General features: G+C 36.3%; 1 protein-coding gene across 2 annotated transcripts in view; it reads left to right on the top strand.

The window, feature by feature from the left end:
* Positions 1 to 13,871, top strand: part of SATB2 (SATB homeobox 2) — a 182,293-nt gene extending 168,422 nt beyond the window's left edge. For both annotated transcript variants that reach the window (XM_012739102.2, XM_012739101.3), the window contains one exon: positions 10,714 to 13,871. In XM_012739102.2, coding sequence (XP_012594556.1) covers positions 10,714 to 11,175 — 462 coding nt within the window. In that variant the 3' untranslated portion in view covers positions 11,176 to 13,871. The remainder of the gene's footprint in view (positions 1 to 10,713) is intronic.
* The last annotated feature ends 367 nt before the right edge of the window (positions 13,872 to 14,238 follow it).

Here is a 14,238-nt window from a genome sequence, read left to right as displayed (position 1 = left end):
TTTGGTCTTCGAACCCTTCTTCACTGTTACTATTGAGGACCCCAATAATGTGTTATATCTATCAATACTACCATATTAGAAATTAATTCTGAGGAATTTTCGAAATGCTTACTAATTTAAAAATAATTATGGATAATATATAGTTACCCCTTGGTATCCATGGAGCATTGATTCCAGGACTCCTCCCAAATACCAAAATTCATGGGTGCTCAAGTCCCCTATATAAAATGGTGTTATATTTGCATATGACCCACATGTATCCTCACATATACTTTAAATTATCTCTAGATTACTTATAATACCTGATACAATGTAAATACTATGTAAATAGTTGTTATATTGTATCATTTAGGGAATAGTGACAAGGACAAAAAACCTGGACATGTTCAGTACAGATACATCATCCTCCCCCCCCCAAATATTTTCAGTTGAATCTATGGAACCCACAGATATGGAGGGCTGACTATATAGGCATATATGGAAATATTATAATTTTTATGAAAATAATGATATTCCCCAAACAAAAAAATAATGGAAAAGTACCAATGGTTTATATATTTTTGTAAATATTTTAAAGTCTGACTTAACGAAAGACAACTGCATTCTCATAACTGCTTTGGCATTTCATCTAATACAATATGTGGTTTTAGTTGAAGTCAATGAAGAAAAGCCTCAGACATGTAATTAGAAAAGGAAGGAATATTTAAATATGCTTTCCAGATAACTGTGATATTCTTCTTTGATAGTATAGTTTCTTAAAGATTAGTTGCAAAGTGGAATTGAAGCTGAGACCATATTGATGAACTTCTCATACTTACATACTTTGTTACCTTATAATCCATTGATCTGCCTTACACTTTTAATGGATCTTTTACTTATTCATAACATTATAACATCATGCATTGGTCATTTGGAAAATATTGGCTTACTGACTTATGCAGATCTTACAGATGTTGGCACATTTTATTAATATGTCTGACATATTTTAAAACAAAAACAAAAACATTTGTTAAATCACCATCAGTATCATTAAAAAAAGTCTTTTTTTTTTATTTCGGCATATTATGGGGGTACAGATTTTAAGGTTTCAATAAAAAAAAAGTCTTTAAGTATTGGAAACTATTAAACTTGTGGTGGCCACTACAAGTTTTCTAAAATTCTAATTTTTGCTTGAAAGGTCAGATTTTATCATTGGCAACAAGTACTGTAAAATATTTTTCTTGAAGTGTCAGGCTCACTTTATTTTTAAGCGAATGTCTGCCAAATATCCAAATATGAATAACCATAGTTTGTTGTTCTTTCAAATAAAAATAACATTTCATGACAGAAGTGGCCAGCTCAGCTTACGACTCAGTCAGACAAGTGTTCTTTCTCAAGGCAGTCATCTTATTTCAGTATGCTATAGAAGTGCTTTATGCACACTTCCCATTTCCTCACACAGAATATTTAAAAAAGGTATACTCAAGGGTTAAGATTCAATACAATTAATAAAATTTTACCACTGCATCAAAAATACTCTTAAATTGCAAGTGGCATCATTTTTACTCTAAGTACGGGGAAGAAAACAACTACTAGTACAATTTGGTGCCATTGCTTTTTATGGCTAAAGGCCAGCAGTTATCCCACCAGTGTAAATTTCAGCATGGTCAAAATAGTAAACAATGTCTTAGTTTTGATATGAAAATAGTTTTGATGTCATGGGCCTCTTGCATGGACCACACTTTGAGAACCACTGATAAAGAATGTCTTCCTAAAAGGATGTCAGACGTGTGTATAGAAGGTACCATCTTGACAGGGCTATAACTTTAAGGTTCGATTCCATGTGACAAATGTTTCCGAGGCAACTTCCATGTGCTAGATGCCATGTTAAGAACAGAGATATATATAGTATTTGAATGAAAGAAATAAGAAAAATTATTGGTAGACATGCCCCTTTGTAGATGTGTAGATCTTTGGGGTGAAAAGGACAGATTTCTGAATTTGTTGCTTTTATAATAAGCATGTTGTAGAAAACTGTGAGGCATTGTGCTACTGGTTCCTAAATCCTCCTCACAGTTTGTAATGATAGCTACTCCTTATTGAAACCTTACTTATGACAAGAACTCTGCTAAGTACGTAGCATAACTTTCCAAACTTAATCCTCCTAACACTACAAGGACGATTTTACAGATTAACAAACATTGTGGTTTGGTTCAGAGAGAGAAAGTAACTTGCTCAGAGTCACAAGGCTAGTAAGCAGTTGTGGTTTTGGGATAGTAACTAGATTTGAAACTAGAACTTTGTGACCCCAGAACTTCTGCTTACAACTTATGTACAATGGCATTTTATAGGTTATGTAATATTCTAGAATTTTTTTAAGCATAGAGATGTTAACAAAAAAAAAATTATATCCCTGTTCTCTGATACACACTAGATGTAAATTCCTATAATTAGTGACTGCTTCTTTATTTTTTAAACATAGTTTTGCTAAAAAGGAGTAACAGCAAGAAAAATAATAACTAGTTGTGCTGAACAAGAATAATAAATGATCTGAAAGTAAAGAATCAAAAATATGGAATTAATTCAGTACCACAGAACAAAGAAATACTGTGCACTCACTGTGTGCCAGGCATATGGTATGCCAATCTGTAGCTCACAGTTCAAAAGGTGAGATTGATATAAGATAGTTATATTAATATTTACATTAGTTATTAATCATTAATGCTGAGTTCTCCTCACTAAATTTTTGAACCCAAATTAATAGTGTCTAATACTGATTTTGAGAAAAAGGGAATATTAAGGGGTAAAGGTAGGTTGTTGAAACTTCAATTATGTAAGATTTTATATATAATGTGTTTGTAAAATGGACAGCATGTGTTCATTTGATCTATTTAACAAATTCTAATGAGTTATAAAGACTCATTGTTCTTATTGTTGTTAAATATATTTTTCTTGGAACTTGCAGTGGAAGAATGCTTTCCTTTTTTGAATCAACAATTATATATTCTGTTCTCATAGATGAGATGAAATTAAACAAGACAAAGTAATTCTGATATTAACCCAGAATTAACGTAGACAAAAGTCATCTTGTTTGTTTTCGTCTCCTAAGATGTGCCTTCCCCCTTCAGACCTGAAGCACTGGGTGAGGCTTGTCATCGAGAGGCAGATGTGGCCACCTGGGAAACCATTTACCACACTGGATCAACCAACTTATACAGTCACCTCCTTAATAATTTCTCATTTTCTCTATAAAAAAGGACCACAAAGTCTTGGCTTATTATAAGTAATCCAGTTCACCCCATAATGATACAGTGAATTATATACTTTCCTAAACTTAATCATTCAAGATCTCACTTCCTTCCCTGCAGGCAAGAACCATTATATTTTACACATGGCTCCCAGCTGGTTTTCATTGAAGCCTTCAAAATCTATTTTGAACACTGGGAGCTTTAAGAAGAGCTGCTTTATCTTTCTTAGTCGAGTTTTGTCATGGTACTATTAGGTCCTTTTGTTTTCAAAATTTTTGATTTTGAAGGCAGAGAAACAACATGTGTCCATATTATAGTTGTGCTTTGTTGACTGGGCAAGGAGCGTTTGGGTTTTATTTTGCAGTTGATATCTCGTTGGAGCATATTTACAACTTCTCTTTCTTTATTGCCGTCTTCATGTCCATTTATAGACATATCTGTCATATATCAGCCCACAGAAATTTCAGCAAATAAATGATGAGGAACTTATTAGGACTTTTAACTTTTTATTTGTTTACATTCTACCCATAACAGTCATCAACCCTTAATCAATGGATAGAGGACTCCTTATTAAAAAGCTTTGTAAATCAATAGGCTCAATTATTATAGATACTCCATAAATATTGGACAAACTGATACAATTTTTTTACTCCTTTAACCCAAGGCAGATTATTTTAAACATAATGCCTTTTATGTATGATAAGCACCTTTGAAGAAGAAGGCAGTCATCAGTTGAATGTAAATTAACCATTTTTTTGGAGGATAGAAGTGCCAATCCTGACTTCTGGTGGTTTTATGATAATGTTGCTATTTGTGATACTCTGATGTAATATTGTTAGATACTACAAGCTAAATTTTTCTTGCTCAGTATGTAAAAATATAAATATTTTCCCATCTCTTTAGTAATAGTAGAAGTTTCCAAGCCCTGCTATCTTTTTGGCTAGCCCCGATTGTGTGACTACAGTTTGTCATAAGGGCCTTCCATTAATTACCCTGACGGTAGAATGCAAAGGCCCTGCACACTCTGGCCTGGCTCTCTCAGTTGCCATTGATCTCTAACACAGGGCTGTCCGGCAGTACTTGCTGTGATAAGGGAAATGCCCCGTGTCTGTGCTGTCCAGTATGTTATTGCACAAGTAATACAATGGAGCACTTGAAATGTGGCTAATGTGACTGAGGAACTGAGTTGTTTGTTTCCTTTTATTCTCTTGTTTTAATTAATTTCAATGTAAATGCAAGTAGCCACATGTGGCTAGTAGCTACAGCTCTAACATGCTGACTTTCTTGCTGTTTTCCAAAGGTACCATGTATATTCTTGCCTCAAGGCCTTTTTGCTTATAGTTTCCATTGTCTAGAATGCTCTTCCTTGTAGCTGGGCCTCACTTCTTTCAGGCCTCAGTCCCAATGCTGCCTCCCTAGGGAGTCGCCCCTGAGTCACCCAGCGTTCCTTTTTATGCATTGCTTTATTGTTGCTTATAGTATTTATAACCACCTGATGTTTTACTTACGGTCTGTCTCCTCTGCTCTAGAGATTTGTTCACTTTTCCTATATAATCTTGCCCACAGAAGGCAAGAGAACATATGTTTAAGGGCATGGGCTTTAAAATCAGATAAGCTTAAGTAGCCCAGTTTTGCTACTTACAAGCTATGCACCTTAAACAAATTACCTCTACCCACAGAACTTGTTTTCCCATCATAAAATAGCATAAAAATACCTGCCTCCAGGATTACTGTGAAAATTAAATAACATGAAATATATGTATAGCATTTAGGTCAATATGTGGCTCATAGTAAGTTTTACATGAATGCTAACACCTAGTATTACTATTATCATCATTATTGTTTCTGTTATTATTAAAGCTACTTAAATATTTCACTACTGTGATCCCTGATTGTCATATTGAAAAATCAATAACAGAAGCTATGAAAGAGGCTTTTAAATAAACCTTTCATGACTCTCGTTACAGAAATTATTAGAAATGAATTTGTTGACTAGATCAAAGTTTCATTGTGGTGGAGAAAATGTCAAACTAAAATAGAAGTAGGATGAATTAACAGGCTTCAGTGTGCAGAGGTCAAGAGTAGAAAGGAATGAATAGTTATCTGTACAGAATGATATATTCTGTTATTTTGGAAAATCACATAAAGAGAGGTGTCATCATTTGGGAACAGATAAAAGTTGACTGGTGGGCCCATTTAAAAAATTTTTATATTGAGATATGGTGTAGTTTACATACAGTGAGATGCATAGATATTATTATACAGCTCAGTAGTCTTTTAGACATGCACATATCCTTTTAACCAACACTCAAGTCAATACAGAGAATATTTTCAACGTCCCAGAAGGCTACTTCACACCCCCTTCCACACAATAAATCGCAGAGGTAACCATTATGCTGACACTGTCATTGCAGGTTTTTACTATTATTATATTTTTCTTAGTTTTTCCTATTCTTGACTTTCACCTAAATGAAATCATACAGTTTTTAGTCATTCATGTCTGACTTCTTTCACTCAACAATATATGTGTGATATTTATCCATGTTTGTGCATATAGTAATAGTTCCCCCCCCACCACCACTGGTCTGTTATGTAAGTATACCACAATTTATCCATTCTATTACTGATAAATACTTGGATTATTTCTAGTTTCAGAATTTTATAACTAAAACTGCTATGAACATGCCTGTTGAGGGCATAAGCACTCATTTCTGTTTTTATACAGTGTGTACATGTTTGGCTTTAGTAGATGCTACCAATAGTTTTTTCCCCTTCTACTGGACCTGTTTCGAAAAAGAAAAAAGGATAAAGCTGAAAGTCCATGGTCTTTCTAGTTTTGCATAAACAGTTGTGAAAATGCCCAATTAAATTTAATATGAAGAAAATTCCAGAAGACTATAATCTGAGTATACGGAGAACTAGTTAGGAAAGAGAACTCTATTCATCTGGCAGGACATTCTCTGTCTTGGTTGAAATAATTGTGAAGTTTATGACTTAAAAATTTAATCATCCAGAAGTATATGCCCGAACTGTCAATTGAGCCTAGGAGCAAAATTGCTTATAAATCCATCCATCAGCAATAATGACAAGACCCTCAGGGCACTTGCTTGGGACAGAGATAAGACTTGATTCATTCTAGTTAACTAACAGGGTATTGAGAACACGTTATGAGAAATTCAGAGATAAAAAAAACTAAAATTTGGTTATGTGGGAGTTCAAAAACTTGTTCTGTGAAGAAAAGGCTAAAAGATTTGACATTATTTAGTCAAGATATGAGAAAGTGAAGAAAAGATGACTTGATCTGCCCTTTAGATGGGAGAATTTTATAAGAGGGTTTGGATTGATTTTCCTGTCTAGGGAAGACCAGCTTATAAGCATTAGGCACTTCTCTGTTTTTGTTCAGAGTACTTACACCACAGAAGAAAGCACTACATGATATAAGAAGAATTCTTAGCAATTGGCTAGAAAGGAAATTATGCAATTCTTTTGCTAGAAATTGTCTAGAGACAACTCTCTGCCTGGAGTAAGTAGAACATTTGGGGAGTAACGGAGACAGGACAGATAACTTTGGGAATCTTTTAATCCCAGATATATATATTGTGGTAGAAAGGGGGTTATAGCCAAAGACAAGTATCAGTATAATGGAAAAAGCCTTTTTGATAATTTGTAAGACAGTTTCACTTTAGAGACGCTCCTGAGGGTATTCTATATTTTGAAACTTGCCTTACCTGTTAGAAGATGCTAGAACGATATCACTTAACCTTCTTCGTGTAGATAGTGACATTCTTCCCAACTCACTACAGTATATTGTCTGACCAGAAACTATATATTTCACTTTGTAGATAATTTCTCTTGCTATTGCATCTCTTAAGAAACATCCTCCTAGTCTATGATGGACAATGATGTTGTCATCGTCCATTGGAAACCTCTCAGACTGACAGCTCCCTCCCTGTGTTTATGATTTCCGATTTAAAAGGATTCCCCTGAGATGCTACATGTTTCCAGTTTGTTCTTGACCCGAGTAGCACCTTCCTGAGGAACTGCCAGGATTAAACTACTTAATCCCTGTAAAGTTCTTATAGAACTGTGTGGCACAGAATCTGCAATCAGTGAGTGGTAGCTGTTATTACTGTTCTTTCTCTACTTCATGTTTGACTTCTCTGTACATGAACTGCTCAGTTCTAAGAAATGAGGGGGGAGGTGAAGCAGGCCAGTTGGTTGGACCTACGGAGAACAAACGCGATCATGCAGAAAGATTATAGTAACTTCAAAGTATAGTTTTGGAAAATCTCTTTAAATCTAACCAACACACAATGGAAAATCCCTAAAGAACCAATCTAATTATTCAATTAAATGGAACCGTTATGCTGACTTTTACTACAGAAGGCGAGTATAATTTAGAAAATGGGGCATTTTAATTCTCTTTTGTTTTCCAATTAGCACAATTGCTCTAATAGGGAGTACTCATGCTTGAGTATATGTTCTTCCAGTATGTAGTCTGCACATAATTTCAGTCTTTCTCTCATCAAAAGCGGGAATCCTCACCTGTTGGCACAGAGGTGTCCGTATTACAGTGCCCGTGCCGCCCAGGTGCTGGCCTCAGACCACACATCTGCCTGCCGTGGAAGCTGGCGTGAGCGGCACCAGCCCGCCACGCAGCTCTGCTTTCCCTGCCGGGTATAATTAGGATGCCGAAGGAACGGAGCTCTCACTTTTTTGCTGATGCCAGCTTACCACAACAGACTGCATGAGTTTACTCTTAGTTGAAAGTGGTAAAGAAAATGCTAAGAACATTCACTTTAATTGGTCAACATTATAGGGACTTTAGTGCCACTGTTTTATAGTCCTGTGTTTTAGACATTTTTCCTGCCACCAGCCATCAGCTTATTATGACAGATATTCTTATTTGCTTCCAATTATTCTTTTGACTACTGATTATTTGCAAAATCTAAAACTATTACTTTATTTATATAACAATTTCATCTGCCCTAATATTTATTAAATTCTCCTTAGAAAAGACTGACACTTTTCACATTGGTGGGAAAGTATTTGTTCATCATATGGATCCTGAGGCTGGGATTAATGGCAGAGATTTTTTTTTTTTTCCCTTAAATGCTTGCTTTGATGCTAATGTTTCTTAGCTAAAAACAAAACAAAACAAAACAAAAATGGATCATTTGGGTAGGATGTGGTGGTGGTGGGATTGGTGGTGGAGATGGCGGTAGGAAGGGTTGTTTAATGTAACTAGACATGTTTTCTTCTGCATTGATTGTACTTATTCCCCCTGAACTCGGGAAAATGTTTAATTTGTTACTCTAACATGAAAAAGGTTACATAAAATATGAGAGAATGGTCAAAGGAGAAACATGTGTTTTTAAAAAAGCAAACTTACTGTTCTTAAAAGTTTTGGGAGGATCTAGGAAGTTAGACACTGATCCGAGTGTAGGAAATACGGTCTTTGCCTTGGAGTTGACATGACACATTTTAATGGGGGAAGATCACGCTAGCCTTTTCATCCCCTGCGCTGCAGGTGACGCTGTAAGGTGTGAGCAGAGGCCAAGGTTCCTCTGCGGGATCTCCTGCCCCCTTTTCTCGTCATCACACCCTTCTCACGGAGGCCTGTGGTGAGGACACAGCCTGGCTCCTCGGACAGTCTTCCTCCCCGTAGCACTTTGTTCCTTTAGTCAGACTGAAGAAGTTAATAAATTAATATAAGAATGGGAAATTATTTTATACAGAGGTATTATTTTGAAGAAGTAATTACGCAAAGAGTAAGCTTGCCTAACTAAGTTTTGTTTGTTTGTTTGTTTTGTGAGTGGGGAATAATAGGTAGAGATAAAAAGAGAAGTTTTTTAAATTACAACAACTAGAAAACCTTAAAATTAGGGGGGGGGGAACCTGGAAATTAGGAAGTGTGTACAAAAGAGGATTAGTTTATAATGATATTAAGAAGGTCCATCTATATGAGTCGAAACTAATCATTTAAAATTCACAGTTCCGAAACAACTATATGAAGTATTAAATGGGAGAGAACCCAGTTCTAGGAATTACTAGCCAAATTTCTAGAGACTTCATAAGACCACAGACCCCTTCATTTCCATGTAGCTGTTCTTTTCAACCCTGCCCACTTCTGAGAGAGAGAGAGAGAGAGAGAGAGAGAGAACTTTCACATTTGCTTTCAATAAAAACCCCGCTTGCTTGGGGGCAGGAAATGGAAAGAAACAGTTAAGTGTTTTGTTTTGTTTTGTTTTGTTTTTGGAGATCTGGTCTGGCTTTGTCTCCCTGGCTAGAGTGCAGTGGTGTCATCATAGCTCACAGCAACCTCAAACTCCTGGGCTCAAGTGATCCTCCTGCCTCAGCCTCCCAAGCAACAGAGACTATGGGCGCATGCCACCACAGCCAGCTAATTTTTTAATATTTTTTTTTGTAGAGACAGGGTCTCACTATTGCTCAGGCTGGTCTGGAACTCCTATCCTCAAGCAATCCTCCTGCCTCTACTTGCCAAGTGCCAGGGTTATAGACGTGGGCCACCATATCCAGTGTTGTCTTTAAATTAGTTTGGAAGTTGTTGTACTTTTAAAAAACATTGAAAATCAAAAGGGCCAAAATCAGAACTTAAAAGAAAATAAATAAAAGTTGTTTCTAATTTTATGAAGGCTTGATTTTTTTGGCTCAGGTACCAATTATTCCTCTATAACACTCTCAGGGTAATTATGAGGCTGAGGATAATAGATCCTATCATTTATTGGACATGTGCTGTAAGCCAGAAATAGGCAAATCATGACCCATTGGCCAAATCCAGTCTTACTGGAACACAGCATGCTCATTTGCTTATGTTGAGTAGTTGCAGCAAAGACTATATGGCCCTGCAAAGTCTCAAATATTTACTATCTGGCCTTTTACTGGAAAAGTTTGCCAATCCTGGATTTAAGACAAGCATTGTTCTTTACAATAGTTATGTCATTTGATCCTCATCACATCACTAGGAGGTCAGTTCCTTATTCTTCTTTTATAGATGATGAAATTGAGGCTTAAAGATATTAAGTGGGTTGCTCAAGCATACCCAACTAAGTAGAAGAGTCTAGACTTGAAGCCATGATGTCTGATTATAGAGACCATATCTTCCCTCTATGTCCACTTTCTTTGTCATTAGCCTTCAGAGAGGCGGCGTATGTTGGTGGTTAAAGGTATGGAGGACTCTGAGGCCAGGTTGGTTAAATTCAAATGACCTTGATCAACAAATGACTGAACTTCGTTGTACCTCAGAATATAAATGTTAGCAAACATTGTTCTTAGGAACCCCTTGTTTTGTAGATGAGATTCTAAATCTCCAGAAATGCCTGTAAGCTTTCCAAAGACCTGACTTTACAAATTCCTCCAGCATAACTTGAGTGGTAGACAGATAGCCCATGTTACAGAGGGCTGATGGCTTTCAAAAGGCAAAATCATGAGTCAGATGTTCATTTTTTTCTCTATTAATTCTCAGGTCCTTCATAGACAGCAGTCTCAGCCAGCCAAGGAGAGTTCCCCTCCCAGAGAAGAAGCGCCTCCCCCACCTCCTCCGACCGAAGACAGTTGTGCCAAAAAGCCCCGGTCTCGCACAAAGATCTCCTTAGAAGCCCTGGGGATCCTGCAAAGCTTTATTCATGATGTAGGCCTGTACCCCGACCAGGAAGCCATCCACACTCTCTCGGCCCAGCTGGATCTCCCCAAACACACCATCATCAAGTTCTTCCAGAACCAGCGGTACCACGTGAAGCACCACGGGAAGCTGAAGGAGCACCTGGGCTCCGCGGTGGACGTGGCGGAGTATAAGGACGAGGAGCTGCTGACGGAGTCAGAGGAGAACGACAGCGAGGAAGGCTCCGAGGAGATGTACAAAGTGGAGGCCGAGGAGGAGAGCGCTGACAAAAGCAAGGCCGCGCCTGCAGAAATCGACCAGAGATAATGTGAACTCCTACCAGGCAAAGCAATACATCGGTCCAAGGATTTCCTGTTTTAGTTTCTTTAAAAAAAAATTTTTTTTTTTGCTTTATTTTTGTCTTTTTATGTCTGTTTTGTTTTTCTTACCCTTTTTGATATTTCTTTATTGCACAGGATACACCTATGACTGAGTAAGTTCAGTATTTCCGCATCAGACATCGCCTTGGCAAAGACACTAAGTGTTACACTTTTACATTTGACTGGATCGTGGTAATTATAATCACAGGAGACTCTGCCTTCATTATCCTTGCACTTACGGAAGTTACATCAGGCAAGTTCCAGGATGAAAAGACCTACGAAATAAATGAAGGAAGCTATAAGTGTGTGTGTATATGTATATGTATATATCTCTATATTTACATATATATATTAAAATTGCATGGGACAGAGAACTTTACAATCCGAAAGAATAGACTGTGAAATGAGTTCTTAAAGAAAAGACTTGTTTATGTATTAAAAAAAAAACCACTTCACAGTGAGTCGCTTTGGCTTTTTGATAAACTGCGGCCTGCTCTCAGGGTGGGGTGACTATTTTTGAATTCCTATTTATTTTTTGTGTTTGTCCCTGATTTTTTTTAATTCTATGGCTTCCTATCTGGCAGCTTAATGGGTAATTTTTGAGGTATGTATTTAACAAAATAAATCAACACTGCCAAAAAAAAAAAAAAAAGAAAAAAAAAGAAAGAAAAAAAGTAAAGTGAAAAGAAATCAGGGCATGTTAAAATAATACAAGTCAAATTACTCTTAAAGACACAATGCACACTTAAAATGACTCAATAAAATGACTCAATACATTCCGTTATTCAATTTGTCATTACTGTAGTGAATAGATGCATTTCTATGGAATTCCAAATAAGTAAAACTGAAATTCAGTGCAGAGAAAACTTGTCCATTAGTGCAAGTCTTGAAAAAATAACACTTTGATATTGGACGTATGGATTTCATAGTATAAGCCACATTTTGTTGTGAAATTTATTTACCTGTTTGTGGCTTCAAATCTTAAAATTAATAAGCCTGCTCATTTAAAAGTTGTTTGTTGCTGTTTTTTTTTTTTGAATAGAAAATAGTTCTTCAATGTAATGTTAAGTTAGAAAATAAATTGCTGCCCAGTTAAAGGGGCTCCCTTTCAAATAAATCTCCATCCTTCCCTCTCCCAAAAGAAGTTTCTTATTTCTGTTTCACTTTGGGCTTCCTCTTCTTCGTACACATTCCATCCACCTAGCTAAACATTTTCAGTCCCTGATCTCTCCCATCCCTTTTTCTGGTATGGCAGCCCTAACATGAACCTGTTTTTGAATCATTGTGCAGCTCCGGGCAATAGAGTTCATGAAGCGATTTCAGTAGAATCACCTACTTGTCCTAAAAGGAAACATTGTCCCCGTTACCTACATAGCAATTACCTTACGTAAAGCAGAACTAATGCTGACTGGCTGTTTAGTGGGATGAGCATTAAAGCTGCAATCTACTATAGTTCTCCAAATCTCCTTCAGCTTCCTGTCAGAAACACCAGTAGCATTACTTTTCACTTCTACTTATAGTAATTGCAGGAGGAAACCTCACCTTCAGGACTGGCCTAGTGAACCTAATCCATGCTTTAAAATGGCCATTAAACAGTCCCACATGGTTGGATTTATTTTGAGTTGTGCTTTCATGCAACCTTGTCAAAGACCTCATGCAATATCACTTTGAAAGTTATTTTCTGTTTACTACACAAACATTGTAATATAACTGTTAATACTATTTATATATTTGAAAGGTATAAAAGGTAGGAGTTAAAAAAAACCTCTATGTGTAGATATTAACTCAGAACTTACAATATACAGGGAGAAGACATGTTGCAATACAAGCTAATTCTAGCTGCTCAGTAACCTCTGGAGTTTTTAAAGGGACATTTTCCTGTACTTTTTCAAATAATGATGTTTAAAAATTATCTTGACACGAGCGTCATATACTTTTGCAAAAGGATGGTTGTTTGTGGGTAAGCCCTGGGCCCATCCTTCCTATTTCTGTAGTATGCTGCAGCTTTAATCAGAAAGTCCATGGTTGCTGCTTCCTGATCTCCGAGTTACTCTTTCCAAATTGTCTTCTTACACTGTTGCTGAAGGTCATTCTGTACACGTAATGGAAACTGATTTTGCCAAGCTCTTACAAGGTGGTTCATCTATCGATGGCATCCGCATTTGGTATCTTTTACACTTCAACCAAAAATTTATTAGGTATTTTTCAATGCTAAGTCTTGCCTTTTATTTTTTAATTTCACTGCCACGTTTGCAGTGGTTCTAAGTGAATCTGTGGGCATTTTAGCCTGTGGTCTTGCCAGATCTTTGCGAATTACAATGCATATATGTCTATTTATTCAATATCTGTCATATAATATCTATTTGGAAGAAGAAACTTTCTCTTGTAGTGCCTCTTGACAAAGCACAATTTCCCGCCTTTTTTTTTTTTGTGAAATGAAAAAAACAAATTGTGTTTTATTGCGGTATCAACAATGTGAATAAGGATTAACATATTGTAAATGTTCTTTTTTTCCATGTAAATCAACTATCTTTGTTATCACTAAGTGATAATTAATTTTTAACTTATGTGCATTGTTAGGCTGTTAGAATTTTTTGGTTGTTAAAATAAACGCATTCAATAAATATGACTTCATTTGTCAAGTATTTTACTGGGCATTGCCTTCTTTCCCATTTAATTTTTCATGAAGGAGGAGACCTGGTGAGTCTAGGGATAATCTATACCCTTATTTTAGAAATAAGACAGTGGTACCCACAATTACAGATGTTTGTGTCCTGTACAATGCATGGCTTTAATTGCACATGTGAATGTATGTGTGTGTCTGTGTGTATATAAACACATGCATGCTCACATCCTGGAGTTGGCAACTGGGAAAGCCTTTATCCAATCGTTTTGTTGTATACATACAAACAAAACTAAATGTATAAAGATATATTTATGGGCTGCTTCTTTATTTTTCTAGTGAATATTTTCTGTTTATAATTAGAAAACCACAAATGACTGCGTGTCA

The sequence above is a fragment of the Microcebus murinus genome, chromosome 8 (assembly GCF_040939455.1).
Source record: "Microcebus murinus isolate Inina chromosome 8, M.murinus_Inina_mat1.0, whole genome shotgun sequence".
NCBI classification, from domain to species: Eukaryota; Metazoa; Chordata; class Mammalia; order Primates; family Cheirogaleidae; genus Microcebus; species Microcebus murinus.
The sequence above is the reverse complement of the archived record's forward strand: the minus strand, read 5'-3'. Positions and strand labels throughout refer to the sequence as shown.